The sequence below is a fragment of the Pseudorca crassidens genome, chromosome 9 (assembly GCF_039906515.1).
Source record: "Pseudorca crassidens isolate mPseCra1 chromosome 9, mPseCra1.hap1, whole genome shotgun sequence".
NCBI classification, from domain to species: Eukaryota; Metazoa; Chordata; class Mammalia; order Artiodactyla; family Delphinidae; genus Pseudorca; species Pseudorca crassidens.
Genome location: NC_090304.1, coordinates 12,970,652 through 12,986,467, shown reverse-complemented (window position 1 = coordinate 12,986,467; position 15,816 = coordinate 12,970,652). Strand labels below are relative to the sequence as shown.

General features: G+C 41.2%; 1 protein-coding gene across 2 annotated transcripts in view; it reads right to left on the bottom strand.

Annotated features, from left to right (window-relative positions):
- Positions 1–15,816, bottom strand: part of NUP160 (nucleoporin 160) — a 58,144-nt gene that overhangs the window by 16,675 nt on the left and 25,653 nt on the right. For both annotated transcript variants that reach the window (XM_067749000.1, XM_067749001.1), the window contains exons 19-23: positions 15,436–15,506; positions 14,593–14,752; positions 9,457–9,526; positions 8,774–8,872; positions 7,385–7,504 (exon numbers count right to left, since the gene is read on the bottom strand). In XM_067749000.1, the coding sequence (XP_067605101.1) occupies positions 7,385–7,504; positions 8,774–8,872; positions 9,457–9,526; positions 14,593–14,752; positions 15,436–15,506 (520 nt within the window). The remainder of the gene's footprint in view (positions 1–7,384; positions 7,505–8,773; positions 8,873–9,456; positions 9,527–14,592; positions 14,753–15,435; positions 15,507–15,816) is intronic.

Genomic DNA, 15,816 nt, shown 5'->3' with positions numbered 1-15,816 from the left:
GCCCCACCCTACAATTAAATGTCACCCTAGCTAGGCCTCACCCCCAAAGCCTTTTCCAGCTGCGTGGGTCCTAAATCCATGCCCTGCCCCATGCTCAGATGTCACCCCCCACCCGCCTAGGTCCTGCCCCAGCCTAAACCCTGCCGCTGCCTAAGTTCCGCCCCCACCTAAACTCTGCCCCCATAGCCAAGGCTTTTTTTTTCTTTTCTTCTTTTTTGCTCTTTTAGATTGGGGTTCTGTTTTACCTTGTTGATTCATTTACATTTTTTTCTAATAAATCTTTTATTTTTCTACTTTCATTCTTTATACTTTGTTATTGTTCTGCTCCTTTTGGCTTGTTCCCCCCCTCCTCCACCACCCTTTTTTCTTTTTTCTGTTGTGGTTTTATTTTACCTTGTTGCAGTTGTTTCAATTATATTTTTATTTTTCCTAATATATTTTTTATCTTTTTAATTTTATTTTGTTTTTTATTCTTTGTTATTGTATTGCTCCCTTTTTTTTTTTTTTGCCACACCACCTGGCTTGTGGGATCTTGGTTCCCAGGCCGGAGGTCGGGCCCAAGCTCCTATAGTGGGAGCTCTGAGTCCAAACCGCTGGACTAACAGAGAACCTCAGACCCCAGGGAATATTAATCAGAGTGAGGCCTCCTGGAGGTCTCATCTCGGCACCAAGACTTGGCTTCTCCCAACTGTCTGCAAACTCCAGTGCTGGATGCCTCAGGCCAAACAACCAGTAAGACAGGAATACAGCCATACCCATCAAAAAAAGAAAAAAAAAAAAAGAAGTGAAAAAAAAAAAGTTACAGACAAAGGAGCAAGGTAAAAACCTACAAGACCAAATAAATGAAGACGAAATAGGCAACCTACCTGAAAAAGAATTCAGAGTGATGATAGTAAAGATGATCCAAAATCTCAGAAACAGAATGGAGAAAATACAAGAAACATTCAACAAGGATCTAGAAGAACTAAAGAGCAAACAAACAGTGATGAACAGCACAATTACTGAAATTACAAATACTCTAGAAGGAATCAACAGCAGAATAACTGAGGCAGAAGAACAGATAAGTGACCTGGAAGATAAAAAGGTGGAAATAACTGCCAGGGAGCAGAAGAAAAAAGAATGAAAAGAACTGAGGACGGTCTTGGAGACCTCTGGGATGACATTAAACACACCAACATTCGAATTATAGGGGTCCCAGAAGAAGAAGAGGAAAAGAAAGGGTCTGAGAAAATATTTGAAGAGATTATAGTTGAAAACTTCCCTAACATGGGAGAGGAAATAGTCAATCAAGTCCAGGAAGCACAGAGAGTCCCATACAGGATAAACCCAAACAGAAACACTCCAAGACACATATTAATCAAACTATCAAAAATTAAATACAAAGAAAAATGTTAAAAGCAGCAAGGGAAAAGCAACAAATAACATACAAGGGAATCCTCATAATGTTAACAGCTGATCTTTCAGCAGAAATTCTGCAAGCCAGAAGGGAGTGGCAGGACGTATTTAAACTGATGAAAGGGAAAAACCTACAAGATTACTCTACCCAGCAAGGATCTCATTCAGATTCGATGGAGAAATCAAAAGCTTTACAGACAAGCAAAAGCTAACAGGATTCAGCACCACCAAACTAGCTCTACAACAAATGCTAACGGACCTTTTCTAAGCAGGAAACACAAGAGAAGAAAAAGACGCACAGAAACAAACCCAAATCAATTAAGAAAATGGTAATAGGAACATACATATCGATAATCACCTTGAATGTAAATGGATTAAATGGTCCAACCAAAAGACACAGACTGGCTGAATGGATATAAAAACAAGATGCTTATATATGCTGTCTACAAGAGACCCACTTCAGACCTAGGGACACGTACAGACTGAAAGTGAAGGGATGGAAAAAGATATTCCATGCAAATGGAAATCAAAAGAAAGCTGGAGTAGCAATAGTCACATCAGAGAAAATAGACTTTAAAATAAAGACTGTTATAAGAGATAAGGAGGGACACTACATAATTATCAAGGGATTCATCCAAGAAGAAAACACAACAATTATAAATATTTATGCACCCAACATAGGAGCACCTCAGTACATAAGGCCATAAAAGGAGAAATCGATAGTAACACAATAATAGTGGTGGACTTTAACTCCCCACTTACACCAATAGAAAGATCATCCAAACAGAAAATAAATAAGGAAACACAAGCTTTAAATGACACAACAGACAAGATAGACTTAATTGATATTTTTAGGACATTCCACCCGAAAGCAGAAGAATACACTTTCTTATCAAGTGCACATGGAACGTTCTCCAGAATAGATCACATTTTGGGTCACAAATCAAACCTTGGAAAATTTAAGAAAAATGAAATTGTATCAAGCATCTTTTCTGACCACAACGCTATGAGATTAGAAATCAATTACAGGAAAAAACAGTAAAAAACACAAACACATGGAGGCTAAACAGTGCGCTGCTAAATAACCAAGAGATCACTGAAGAAATAAAATAAGAAATCAAAAAATATCTAGAAACAAATGAAAACGAAAACACAACAATCCAAAACCTATGGGACGCAGCAAAAGCAGTTCTAAGAGGGAAGTTCATAGCAATTCAAGGTCACCTCAGGAAACAAGAAAAATCTCAAATAAACATCTAAACTTACACCTAAAGCAACCAGAAAAAGAACAAAGGAAGCCCAAAATTAGTAGAAGGAAAGAAATCATAAAGATCAGAGGAGAAATAAAAACAAAGAAAACAATAGCAGAGATCAATAAAACTAAAAGCTGGTTCTTTGAGAAGATAAACAAAATTGATAAACCTTTAGCCAGACCATCAAGAAAAAACAGGAGAGGACGTAGATCAATAAAATTAGAAATGAAAAAGGAGAGGTTACAACTGATACCACAGAAATACAAAAGATGATAAGCGACTACTACAACCAACTATAAGCCAATAAAATGGATAATCTGAAAGAAATGGACAAATTCTTGGAAGAGTAAAACCTTCCAAGATAGAACCAGGAAGAATTAGAAAATATAAACAGACCAATCACAGGTAGTGAAATTGAAACTGTAATTAAAAATCTTCCAACAAAGAGAAGTCCAGGACAGATGGCTTCATAGGTGAATTCTATCAAACATTTAGAGAAGAATTAACACCTATCCTTCTCAAACTCTTCCAAAAAATTGTGGAGGGAGGAACACTCCCAAACTTGTTCTACGAGGGCATCATCACCCTGATACCAAAACCGGACAAAGATATCACAAAAAAAGAAAATTATAGACCAATATCACTGATGAACACAGATGCAAAAATCCTCAACAAAATACTAGCAAACAGAATCCAGCAACACATTAAAAGGATCATACACCATGATCAAGTGGGATTTTTCCCAGAGATGCAAGGATTCTTCAATATATGTAAAACAATCAATGTGATACACCATATTAACAAATTGAAGAACAAAAACCATATGATCATCTTAATAGATGCAGAAAAAGCTTTTGACAAAATCCAACACCTATTTATGATGAAAACTCTCCAGAAAGTGGGTGCAGAGGAACCTATCTCAACAGAATAAAAGCCACATACGACAAACCCACAGCAAACATCATTCTCAATGGTGAAAAACTGAAGGCATTTCCTCTAAGATCAGGAACAAGACAAGGACGTCCACTCTCGCCACTATTATTCAACATAGTATTAGACATCCTAGCCATAGCAATCAGAGAAGAAAAAGAAATAAAAGGAATACAAATTGGAAAAGAAGAAGTAAAACTGTCAACGTTTGCAGATGACATGATACTATACATAGAACAGCCTAAAGATGCCACCAGAAAACTACTAGAACTAATCAATGAATTTGGTAAGGTTGCAGGAAACAAAATTAATGCACAGAAATCTCTTGCATTCCTGTACACTAACAACAAAAGATCAGAAAGAGAAATTAAGGAAACAATCCCATTTTACCATCACAACAAAAAGAATAAAATACCTAGGAATAAACATACCTAAGGAGGCAAAAGACCTGTACTCAGAAAACTATAAAACACTGATGAAAGAAATCAAAGATAACATAAACAGATGGAGAGATATACCATGCTCCTGGATTGGAAGAATCAATATTGTGAAAATGACTACACTACTCAAAGCAATCTACAGGTTCAATGCAATCCCTATCAAATTACCAATGGCATTTTTCACAGAACTAGAACAAGAAATCTTACAATTTGTAAGGAAACACAAAAGATCCTAAATAGCCAAAGCAATCTTCGAGAAAGAAAAACAGAGCTGGAGAAATCAGGCTCCCTGACTTCAGACTATACTACAAAGCTACAGTAATCAAGACAGTATGGTACTGACACAAATACAGAAATATAGATCAATGCAACAAGATAGAAAGCCCACACACATATGGTCACCTTATCTTTGATAAAGGAGGCAAGAATAGAAAATGGAGAAAAGACAGCCTCTTCAATAAGTGGTGCTGGGAAAAATGGACAGCTAATGTAAAAGAATGAAATTAGAACACTCCCGGACTTCCCTGGTGGCGCAGTGGTTAAGAATCTGCCTGCCAGTGCAGGGGACATGGGTTCAATCCCTGGTCTGGGAAGATCCCACATGCCATGGAGCAACTAAGCCCGTGCGCCACAACTACTGGGCCTGTGCTCTAGAGCCCATGAGCCACAACTACTGAGCCTGTGTGCCACAGCTACTGAAGCCCGCGTGCCTAGAGCCCGTGGTCTGCAACAGGAGAAGCCACCATAATGAGAAGCCCTCAAACCACACGAAGAGTAGCCTCCGCTCACCACAACTAGAGAAAGCCCGTGTGCAGCAACGGAAGACCCAATGCAGCCAAAAACAACAACAACAACAACAAAAAAAGAACACTCCCTAACACCATACACAAAAATAAACTCAAAATGGATTAAAGACCTAAATGTAAGGTCAGATACTATAAAACTCTTAGAGGAAAACATAGGCAGAACACTCCATGATGTAAATCACAGCAAGATCCTTTTTGACCCACCTCCTACAGTAATGGAAATAAAAACAAAAATAAACAAACGGGACCTAATGAAACTTAAAATCTTCTGCACAGCAAAGGAAACCATAAACAAGACAAAAAGACAACCCTCAGAATGGAAGAAATTATTTGCAAACGAAGCAACTGACAAAGGATTAATCTCCAAGATATACAAGCAGCTCATGCAGGTCAATGTCAAAAAAACAAACAACCCAGTCCAATAATGGGCGGAAGACCTAAATAGACATTTCTCCAAAGAAGACATACAGATGGCCAACAAACGCATGAAGAGATGCTCAACATCACTAATCATTAGAGAAATGCAAATCAAAACTACAGTGAGGTATCACCTCACACCAGTCAGAATGGCCATCATCAAAAATCTACAAACAATAAATGCTAGAGAGGGTGTGGAGAAAAGGGAACCCTCCTACTGTTGGTGGGAATGAAACTGATACAACCACTATAGAGAACAGTATGGAGGTTCCTTAAAAAACTAAAAATAGAACTACCATATGACCCAGCAATCCCACTACTGGGCATATACTCTGAGAAAACCATAATTCAAAAAGAGACACATACCACAGTGTTCATTGCAGCACTGTTTACAATAGCCAGGATATGGAAACAACCTAAATGTCCATCAACAGATGACTGCATAAAGAAGATTGTGGCACATATATATTATGGAATATTACTCAGCCATAAAAAGGAACGAAACTGAGTTATTTGTAGTGAGGTGAATGGACGAAAAATCTGTCATATAGAGTGAAGTAACTCAGAAAGAGAAAAACAAGTACTGTATGCTAATGCATATATATGGAATTTTAAAAAGCTGTACTGATGAACCTAGTGGCAGGGCAGAAATAAAGACGCAGACGTAGAGAACAGACTTGAGGTCACTGGTGGTGGGGGCGGGGAAGCTGGGATGAAGTCAGAGGGCAGCACTGATGTATATACACTACCAAATGTAAAATGGATGGCTAGTGGGAAGCTGCATAGCACAGGGAGATCAGCTCAGTGCTTTGTGAAGACCTAGAGGGATGGGATAGGGAGGGTGGGAGGGAGGCTCAAGAGGGAGGGGATATGGGGATATATGTATACATACAGTTGATTCACTTTGTACAGCAGAAACTAACACAACATTGTAAAGCACTTATATTCCAATAAAGATGTGAAAAAAAAATAACATAGAGTCTAAAATATAACATCAAGCATGGCTAAATGTCATAAAGAAAAATAAAGCGGGGCAAGGAGACTGCCCACAGTGCCTCACTCTGCACTAAGGGAGAGAAGGAGCAGGTGTGCAGGAGAGCACGTGCACGACAGTTACTCTGCTTCTTTGTAGGCAAGCCAGGGAGGAACTCTCAGGAGGTGACACAGGAGCAGAGACCTGTATGAAATGAAGGCATTAGAAACTTGACTACCTGGAGGAAGACCATTCCAGGATGAGGAACAGCAGGGAGAAAGGTCCTGAAGGGAACAGAGTATGTGCTTGGCTTTTATGAGACAGTAAGAAGGCCACTACTGTTATAGCTGAGTGAGTGACCACAGGAAAGAGTAGAAGGAAAAAAAGGTCAGGAGGGGTACCAGGGCTAAATCACAAACTAAGGCTAAATACAGCATTACAAGTTAATTCTTGGAGATATCAGCAAGATGAATACTAACTAACAAAGTTCTAATGATGACAGAGCTAACAAAATTATATCATGATGGGAATTTCATTTAAGTTAAAAACATTTATCAGGGACTTCCTCGGTGGCGCAGTGGTTAAGACTCCGTGCTCCCAATGCAGGGGGCCAGGGTTTGATCCCTGGTCAGGGAACTAGATCCCACATGCATGCCGCAACTAAGGAGCCCTCCTGCTGCAACTAAGACCCAGTGCAACCAAATAAAAAAAAATGAAAAAACAAAAAAACCATATATCAAATTTTAAAATATGTTTCTTCAATTTCTCTAGGCAAATTCATTTTTCTCTTCATTTGGAGATTCAGGGAATGATTAAATTTTTATGTTATTTTTCTCCCCAAATACCAAACTAATATATTTCAGATACTTTTTTTCAACTGAAGTATAGTTAATTTACCATGTTGTGTTAGTTTCAAATGTACAGCAAAGTGATTCAGTTATACATATTTATCTATATTCATATTCTTTCTCAGATTCTTTTCCATTATAGGTTATTACAAGATATTGAGTACAGTTCCTTGTGCTATACAGTAGGTCCTTGTTGTTTACCTATTTTATATATAGTAGTGTGTATATGTTAATCCCAAACTCCTAATTTATCTGCCCCCCCTTCCCTGTTACATTTTTACACAGAGTGGTATAAGAAGGACCAAACCATGACAGAATATACCTTATCATAATACTGCAGCCTGGGGGTGGACACAATCTCCCCATCCTCTGAACGGATCAAGCGATCTAAGAATTCCTCTTTGCCCACTTCAGATGCTGCCTGGCAGAAACATTCCAGAGCCTGGAGAAATAGAAGAATACAAAATGACTTACGACAGACTGTTCCACTTCTAGGTGCTATAAGTCAAGGTTTCTTGTACCAACGAGAACCAAAAAAGAAATAAAATTATTTAAGACCATTGACTGCATTTGCAGTTTCTGTCATATCTAAATTCTCTCTGATGCAATATTTAATATTTTCTTTAATTTATCTAACTTTTTCTTTTTTTCGGTATGCGGGCCTCTCACTGTTGTGGCCTCTCCCGTTGCGGAGCACAGGCTCCGGACGCATAGGCTCAGCGGCCATGGCTCATGGGGCCAGCCGCTCCGCGGCATGTGGGATCTTCCCGGACCAGGGCACGAACCTGTGTCCCCTGCACCGGCAGGCGGACTCTCAACCACTGCGCCACCAGGGAAGCCCTAATTTATCTAACTTTTTAACTTAAATGCTGTTAATTAAAAAGTAAACTTTAATAAGAAAATTGATGGATAAATGTGATACACCAACTGTAGCAACATGTTAACAACTGTAGAATTTGAGCGGGGGGTATATGATTGTTTAATATGAAAGTCTTTGAACTTTTCTTTATGTTTGAAAAGCTCCATAACAGGATATGAAGAAAAAATTAGAAATGTAAACTACCATAATGGGAAGAAAACCAGCATAAAAAAAAGATATAGGACTTCCCAGGTGGTGCAGTGGTTAAGAATCCACCTGCCAATGCAGGGGATACGGGTTCGAGCCCTGGTCCGGGAAGATCCCACATGCCGCAGAGCAACTAAGCCCGTGCGCCACGACTACTGAGCCTGCGCTCTAGAGCCTGCGAGCCACAACTACTGAGCCTATGCGCTCAGAGCCCTTGCTCTGCAACAGGAGAAGCCACTGCAATGAGAAGCCTGTGCACTGCAACGAAGAGTAGCCCCCGCTTGCCACAACTAGAGAAAGCCCATGCACAGCAACGAAGACCCAATGCAGCCAAAAAAAAAAAAAGATATAATAAAAACAGTGTAATTGAGAAATAAATTTTATTTGCAAAAACGTATCCCTAAAAATACCTGCACAGGGGCAGGAGGGTTTTAATGTTTTCTTCTTCATATTTTCCTGTGTCCTAAGTAATCTGCAAAGTATGTGAAGCTAAACGGTCCCCACAGGTATATTATGCCCCTTGTTGGCACTATTAGTTTTCTGTATCTTTATCTGGAGGATTCTGTGCCTCCCATTCCCTCACTTAGATGGAAACTAAGTGTTCTCCTTGCACTAAGGTTTGCTCATCTTTCAAATGCAGTTTACCTTCTGTCCCTCTCCTGTAACCAGGTAACACCGTCCCAGCATAAATCGACAGGAACCAACATTGACTTGACACCAGGGATGTAGCAGTTGAATATAATCCTTAAAGGCATAAAAGATGCTTTCTGATTAGAGAATAAATATTCCTTAAGGAGATACTCATTTCCAAGTTCTTCACAGAGGGAGAGAAGATAGTGGTCAATCAACACAAAAGTTGTATCTCCAGAAATCATCTGGAGATTAAAACCGAATCCCATTAATCCATTCTTATACTAGGTTATTAGACACTTTAAGAAAGCAAACAGGACTGCAATAACACTAACACATGTAAACAAACATGCACTTTCCATCCTAGCAATTTTCCAACTTTTGGTATTTACTGGTTCAACTGACTGGATTCCAGTGAAGGATTTACATTAAGACAATGGTATGTTTTCTTACTATAAAGAGAACCCAACAAAGAGAACTAACAAAAAAATGCTCTATAAAAAATTGTTAGGAATGATACTGCCAAGAGGGAAGTAAAGAAAATCTCTCTGGGGTATGTTTCGGTGTAAATGAGTGTACATTATTGTGGTTCTTACTATCAGCCCAATTAAAATGCAGGAAACATTTACAAAGAAAAAAGTCCCAGGTATCCCATTCTTTACAAGAATGATTGTCCTGAAATGTTCAACAGTACTCACCTGCAATTGTACATACTGACAATTTCCCATCAAACATTCTAGAAAGAGGCAACCAGGATTGCTAGGCCATCTAGTCATTGGTTAAGGAGATTATTTACTGTTTTGGCAAAACTTAAATATATCAATACATGTTAGGCATCAAACTCCATGAAATGGCTTAATTTTTAAAAAGAAGGTAAAGAGGGGCTTCCCTGGTGGCGCAGTGGTTAAGAATCCGCCTGCCAGTGCAGGGGACACGGGTTCGAGCCCTGTTCTGGGAAGATCCCACATATCACGGAGCAACTAAGCCCCTGCGCCACAACTACTGAGCCTGCGCTCTAGAGCCCGTGAGCCACAACTACTGAAGCCTGCACACCTAGAGCCCGTGCTCTGCAACAAGAGAAGCCACCGCAACGAGAAGCCCGCGCACCGCAAGGAAGAGTAGCCCCCGCTCGCCGCAACTACAGAAAGCCCGCGCACAGCAACGAAGACCCACCGCAACCAGAAATAAAAAAATTTTTTTAATTAATTTTAAAAAAAGGTAAAGGGAAGGTGGCATGGCACACGTCCTTTCTACGTAATTATGTAACTTTAATATTAGACAAGCATAGTGGAAAGGTTAGATACTAGGAGCCTAGTCACCTAGATTAGAGCTCAATTAACAATGGACTAAAGCATGTATTTCATCACTGGGTGGTCACTTCTAATTCTAGCTAGTATATTGCACAAGCATACTATGCCAGTGGATACCCAGTACCTAACACAGCACCTGGCATACAGAGCCATTCAATAAATATTTGATGAATGTATGTTTTAAAAGAGATCTAGGGCTTCCCTGGTGGCGCAGTGGTTAAGAATCTGCCTGCCAATGCAGGCAACATGGGTTCAAGCCCTGGTCCCCGAAGATCCCACATGCCACGGAGCAACTAAACCCGTGTGCCATAACTACCGAGCCTGCGCTCTGGAGCCCATGAGCCACAACTACTATGAAGCCTGCACACCCTAGAGCCCGTGCTCCACAACAGGAGAAGCCACTGCGATGAGAAGCCCACACACCACAATAAGAGAAAGCCCGTGTTCTGCAACAAAGACCCATCGCAGCCAAAAATTAAAAAATAAAATAATAAATAAATTATATATATATATAAAAAAGAGATCTAGGTATCAAATGTGTGTGCACCAATAAAATCTGGCTCAACTCCTGAGCAAAAAAACAAATTAAAAGAAAATAAAAATTGGGATATCTGGACACTAGGAAGCCCCTTCGCGGGTGGAGACTTCGGGAGGCGGAGTGGGGGAGCTTGGGAGCCGCGGAGGAGAGCACAGCAACAGGGGTGCGGAGGGCAAAGCGGACAGATTCCAGCGCAGAGGATCGGGCCGACCGGAACTTGCCAGCCGAGAGGCTTGTCTGCTCGCCCGCCGGGGCGGGCGGGACTGGGAGCTGAGGCTCCGGCTTTTGTCGGAGCGCCGGGAGAGGACTGAGGTTGGCGGCGTGAACACAGCCTGCGGGGCGTTGGTGCACCGCGGCTGGCCGGGAGAGAGTCCGGGGAGAAGTCTGGAACTGCCGAAGAGGCAAGAGACTTTTACGTCCCTCTTTGTTTCCTGGTGCACGAGGAGAGGGGATTAAGAACGCTGCTTGAGAGAGCTCCAGGGACGGGCGCGAGCCGCGGCTAGGGGTGCGGAGCCCAGAGACGGACGTGGCTAGGGCCGCCCAGAGCGGCTAGGGCCGCTGCTGCCGCCACCGGGAGGCCTGTGTGCGAACACAGGTCACTGGCCACGCGCCCTTCCGGGGAGCCTGTGCAGCCCGCCACTGCTGGGGTCCCGGGATCCAGGGACAACTCCCCCGGGAGAACGCACAGGCGCGCCTCAGGCTGCAACGTCTCGCCAGCCTCTGCAGCCGCAGGCCCACCCCACACTCCGTGCCCCTCCCTACCCCCGGGCCTGAGTGAGCCAGAGCCTCCGAATCAGCGGCTCCTTTAACCCCGTCCTGTCTGAGCAAAGAACAGACGCCCTCCGGCGACCTACACGCACAGGCGGGGCTAAATCCAAAGCTGAGCCCCTGGGAGCTGTGAGAACAAAGAAGAGAAAGGGAAATCTCTCCCAGCAGCCTCAGAAGCAGCGGATTAAAGCTCCACAATCAACTTGATATACCCTGCATCTGTGGAATACCTGAATAGACAACCAATCATCCCAAATTAAGGAGCCCTGTGGATGAAAGGCTCTTGGGGCTGCAGCCAGGAGTCAGTGCTGTGCCTCTGAGGTGGGAGAGCCAACTTCAGGACACTGATCCACAAGAGACCTCCCAGCTGCACATAATATCAAACAGCAAAAATTTCCGAGAGATCTCCATCTCAACGCCAGCACCCAGCTTCACTCAACGACCAGCAAGCTACAGTGCTGGACATCCTATGCCAAACAACTAGCAAGACAGGAACACAACCCCACCCATTAGCAGAGAGGGGGCCCAAAATCATAATAAGTCTACAGACACCCCCAAACACACCACCAGACGTGGACCTGCACACCAGAAAGACAAGATCTAGCCTCATCCACCAGAACACAGGCACTAGTACCCTCCACCAGGAAGCCTACACAACCCACTGAACCAACCTTAGCCACTGGGGACAGACACAAAAAACAACAGGAACTACGAACCTTCAGCCTGCAAAAAAAGGAGACCCCAAACACAGTAAGATAAGCAAAATGAAAAGACAGAAAAACGCACCGCAGATGAAGGAGCAAGATAAAAACCCATCAGACCTAACAAATGAAGAGGAAATAGGCAGTCTACCTGAAAAAGAATTCAGAATAATGATAGTAAGGTTGATCCGAAATCTTGGAGATAGAATGGACAATAGAATGGACAAAATGCAAGAATCAGTTAACAAGGACCTAGAAGAACTAAAGATGAAACAAGCAACGATGAACAACACAATAAATGAAATTAAAAGTACTCTAGATGGGATCAATAGCAGAATAACTGAGGCAGAAGAACGGATAAGTGACCTGGAAGATAAAATAGTGGAAATAACTACTGCAGAGCAGAATAAAGAAAAAAGAATGAAAAGAACTGAGGACAGTCTCAGAGACCTCTGGGACAACATTAAACGTACCAACATTCGAATTATAGGGGTTCCAGAAGAAGAAGAGAAAAAGAAAGGGACTGAGAAAATATTTGAAGAGATTATAGTTGAAAACTTCCCTGATATGGGAAAGGAAATAGTTAATCAAGTCCAGGAAGCACAGAGAGTCCCATACAGGATAAATCCAAGGAGAAATACGCCAAGACACATATTAATCAAACTGTCAAAAATTAAATACAAAGAAAACATATTAAAAGCAGCAAGGGAAAAACAACAAATAACACACAAGGGAATCCCCATAAGGTTAACAGCTGATCTTTCAGCAGAAACTCTGCAAGCCAGAAGGGAGTGGCAGGACATATTGAAAGTGTTGAAGGAGAAAAACCTGCAACCAAGATTACTCTACCCAGCAAGGATCTCATTCAGATTTGATGGAGAAATTAAAACCTTTAGAGACAAGCAAAAGCTGAGAGAGTTCAGCACCACCAAACCAGCTCTACAACAACTGCTAAAGGAACTTCTCTAGGCAAGAAACACAAAAGAAGGAAAAGACCTACAATAACAAACCCAAAACAATTAAGAAAATGGGAATGGGAACACACATATCGATAATTACCTTAAATGTAAATGGACTAAATGCTCCCACCAAAAGACACAGATTGGCTGAATGGATACAAAATTTACAAGCAGCTCATGCAGTTCAATGTCAGAAAAACAAACAACCCAATCCAATAAATAGACCTAAATAGACCTAAATAGACATTTTTCCAAAGAAGATATACAGATTGCCAACAAATATATGAAAGAATCTGCAACATCATTAATCATTAGAGAAATGCAAATCACCACTACAATTAGATATCATCTCACACTGGTCAGAATGGGCATCATCAAAATATCTAGAAACAAAAAATGCTGGAGAGGGTGTGGAGAAAAGGGAACCCTCTTGCACTGTTGGTGGGAATGTAAATTGATACAGCCACTATGGAGAACAGTATGGAGGTTTCTTAAAAAACTAAATATAGAACTACCATAGGACCCAACAATCCCACTACTGGGCATATACCCTAAGAAAACCATAATTCAGAAAGAGTCATGTACCAAAATGTTCATTGCAGCTCTATTTACAATAGGCAGGAGATGGAAAAAACCTAAGTGTCCATCATCAGATGAATGGGTAAAGAAGATGTGGCACATATATACAATGGAATATTACTCAGCCATAAAAGAAACAAAATTGAGTTATTTGTAGTGAGGTCGATGGACCTAGAGTGTGTCATACAGAGTGAAGTAAATCAGAAAGAGAAAAAGAAATACTGTATGCTAACACATATATGTGGACTCTAAGGGGGGAAAAAAAAAAAAAAAAAAAAGTCATGAAGAACCTAGGAGCAAGACAGTAATAAAGACACAGACCTACTAAAGAATGGACTTGAGGATATGGGGAGGGGGAAGGGTAAGCTGGGACGAAATGAGAGAGTGGCATGGACATATATACACTACCAAACGTAAAATAGATAGCTAGTGGGAAGCAGCCGCATAGCACAGGGAGATCAGCTCGTTGGTTTGACTAACTAGAGGGGTGGGATAGGGAGGGTTGGAGGGAGGGAGACGCAAGAGGGAAGAGATATGGGAACATATGTATATGTATAACTGATTCACTTTGTTATAAAGCAGAAACTAACAAAAAAAAAAAAAAATTGGGATATCTGAAAATAAATATCATCTCTTGTTGGGGGGATAAGTACCCAACCTCATTAAAAATCTTCATTACAGGGCTTCCCTGGTGGTGCAGTGGTTGGGAGTCCGACTGCCGATGCAGGGGACAGGGGTTCGTGCCCCGGTCTGGGAGGATCCCGCGTGCCGCGGAGCGGCTGGGCCCGTGGGCCGTGGCCGCTGGGCCTGCGCGTCCGGAGCCTGTGCTCCGCGACGGGAGAGGCCGCAGCAGTGAGAGGCCCACGTACCGCAAAAAAAAAAAAAAAAAAAAAACTTCATTACACAGGCAGAATATTACTGAATCTTAGACTATTTGGATAAGAGAAACCATTCAACTGGCTTTTAAATGAAAGGATACAAAAGCTGCAATAAATAACTGGTAATTGCAGTAATCATCTCAGGCCAGTTCAACTCAGTCTGGCTTAGAGGTGCCTTTGGTTGAGAGAACAAATGAGATATAATGTGTTTTCTTGCAACTTCTTGGAAGAATAACTCCACAATTGTCTGAGGGCTAGATACTTAAAAATAAAAAGTTTTAACAGTCACCAACTTGTGATAGTAGCATCAATTTTCAATTAAGACAGTCTACTGATTCACTTTACGCCTGTAACAAAGAACATTTTTTATTTCAAAATATAAAATGCATCACTGGTGTAATCAATGCCAATATAAATAAAAGCAATCTGTAAACTATGAAGTACTATATAAATGCGATAAAAAAACCACTTAACATTGTAGTCATTCCTTTTCTCTAGAAAGTGCTTCCAGTAAGTACAGTCCTAAGATTCTAAGTTTTATACCTAAACAATAGAAAATAAATTCTCCAGAATGGTTCTCAAGCGTGAGAGAGGGCTCCTTTTGAATATCTGCTGATGAAAACAAGATTACAAAAGCTATATGAACTTCGCAAATTAAAAAAAAGATTTTGTTGAATTAATCACTGGAGTGTCAATATACAATGGAAAAGCAGCAGTGCATATAAACACACGCAATACCCTTCATTTATGTCTGATCTAGGGTTACACCTGCACAAACCTCTTGTCACAACCAGAGGTCTCAGGACACAGCTTGCTTGTACCCTCTCAAGGTGAAAGCACAGCCTAACCGACCTTTCCAAAGCAAAGGTGGCAAAAGACCACTTTAATGAATATGCAATAAATGCCAAACTTGAAATCAAATGCATACACAGTCCAGTCCTTACCGAACTTATTTGCCATTAAAGCACCAGAGTCAGTTAGTTCCAGTACTGATAAATGTTGAAGATTAGACTCCCTGTGAGGAAAAGGAAAACAGAAAAACAACAGCTCAATAAATTCTCCTATGCTAAACATTACTTCAACAAGTTAGCCTATCAAGAACACTGTCAATTTTATTAACAAATTACACATGAAAGCTCCGTTGAAAGCACAAGAAAATCTGGAAAATGAGCCATGGTTCAGATTGTTGCCCATCGTAACATTCAGTGATCCTTCAATGAGAAGCCAGAGCAGAAATTTCTTAAGACCTCCATGCCATGAAAATCTTTCCCTTGCCAGCAAAAACAAAATGGCTTATCTAATTGAAATGTGAGTCTTGTAGGTAC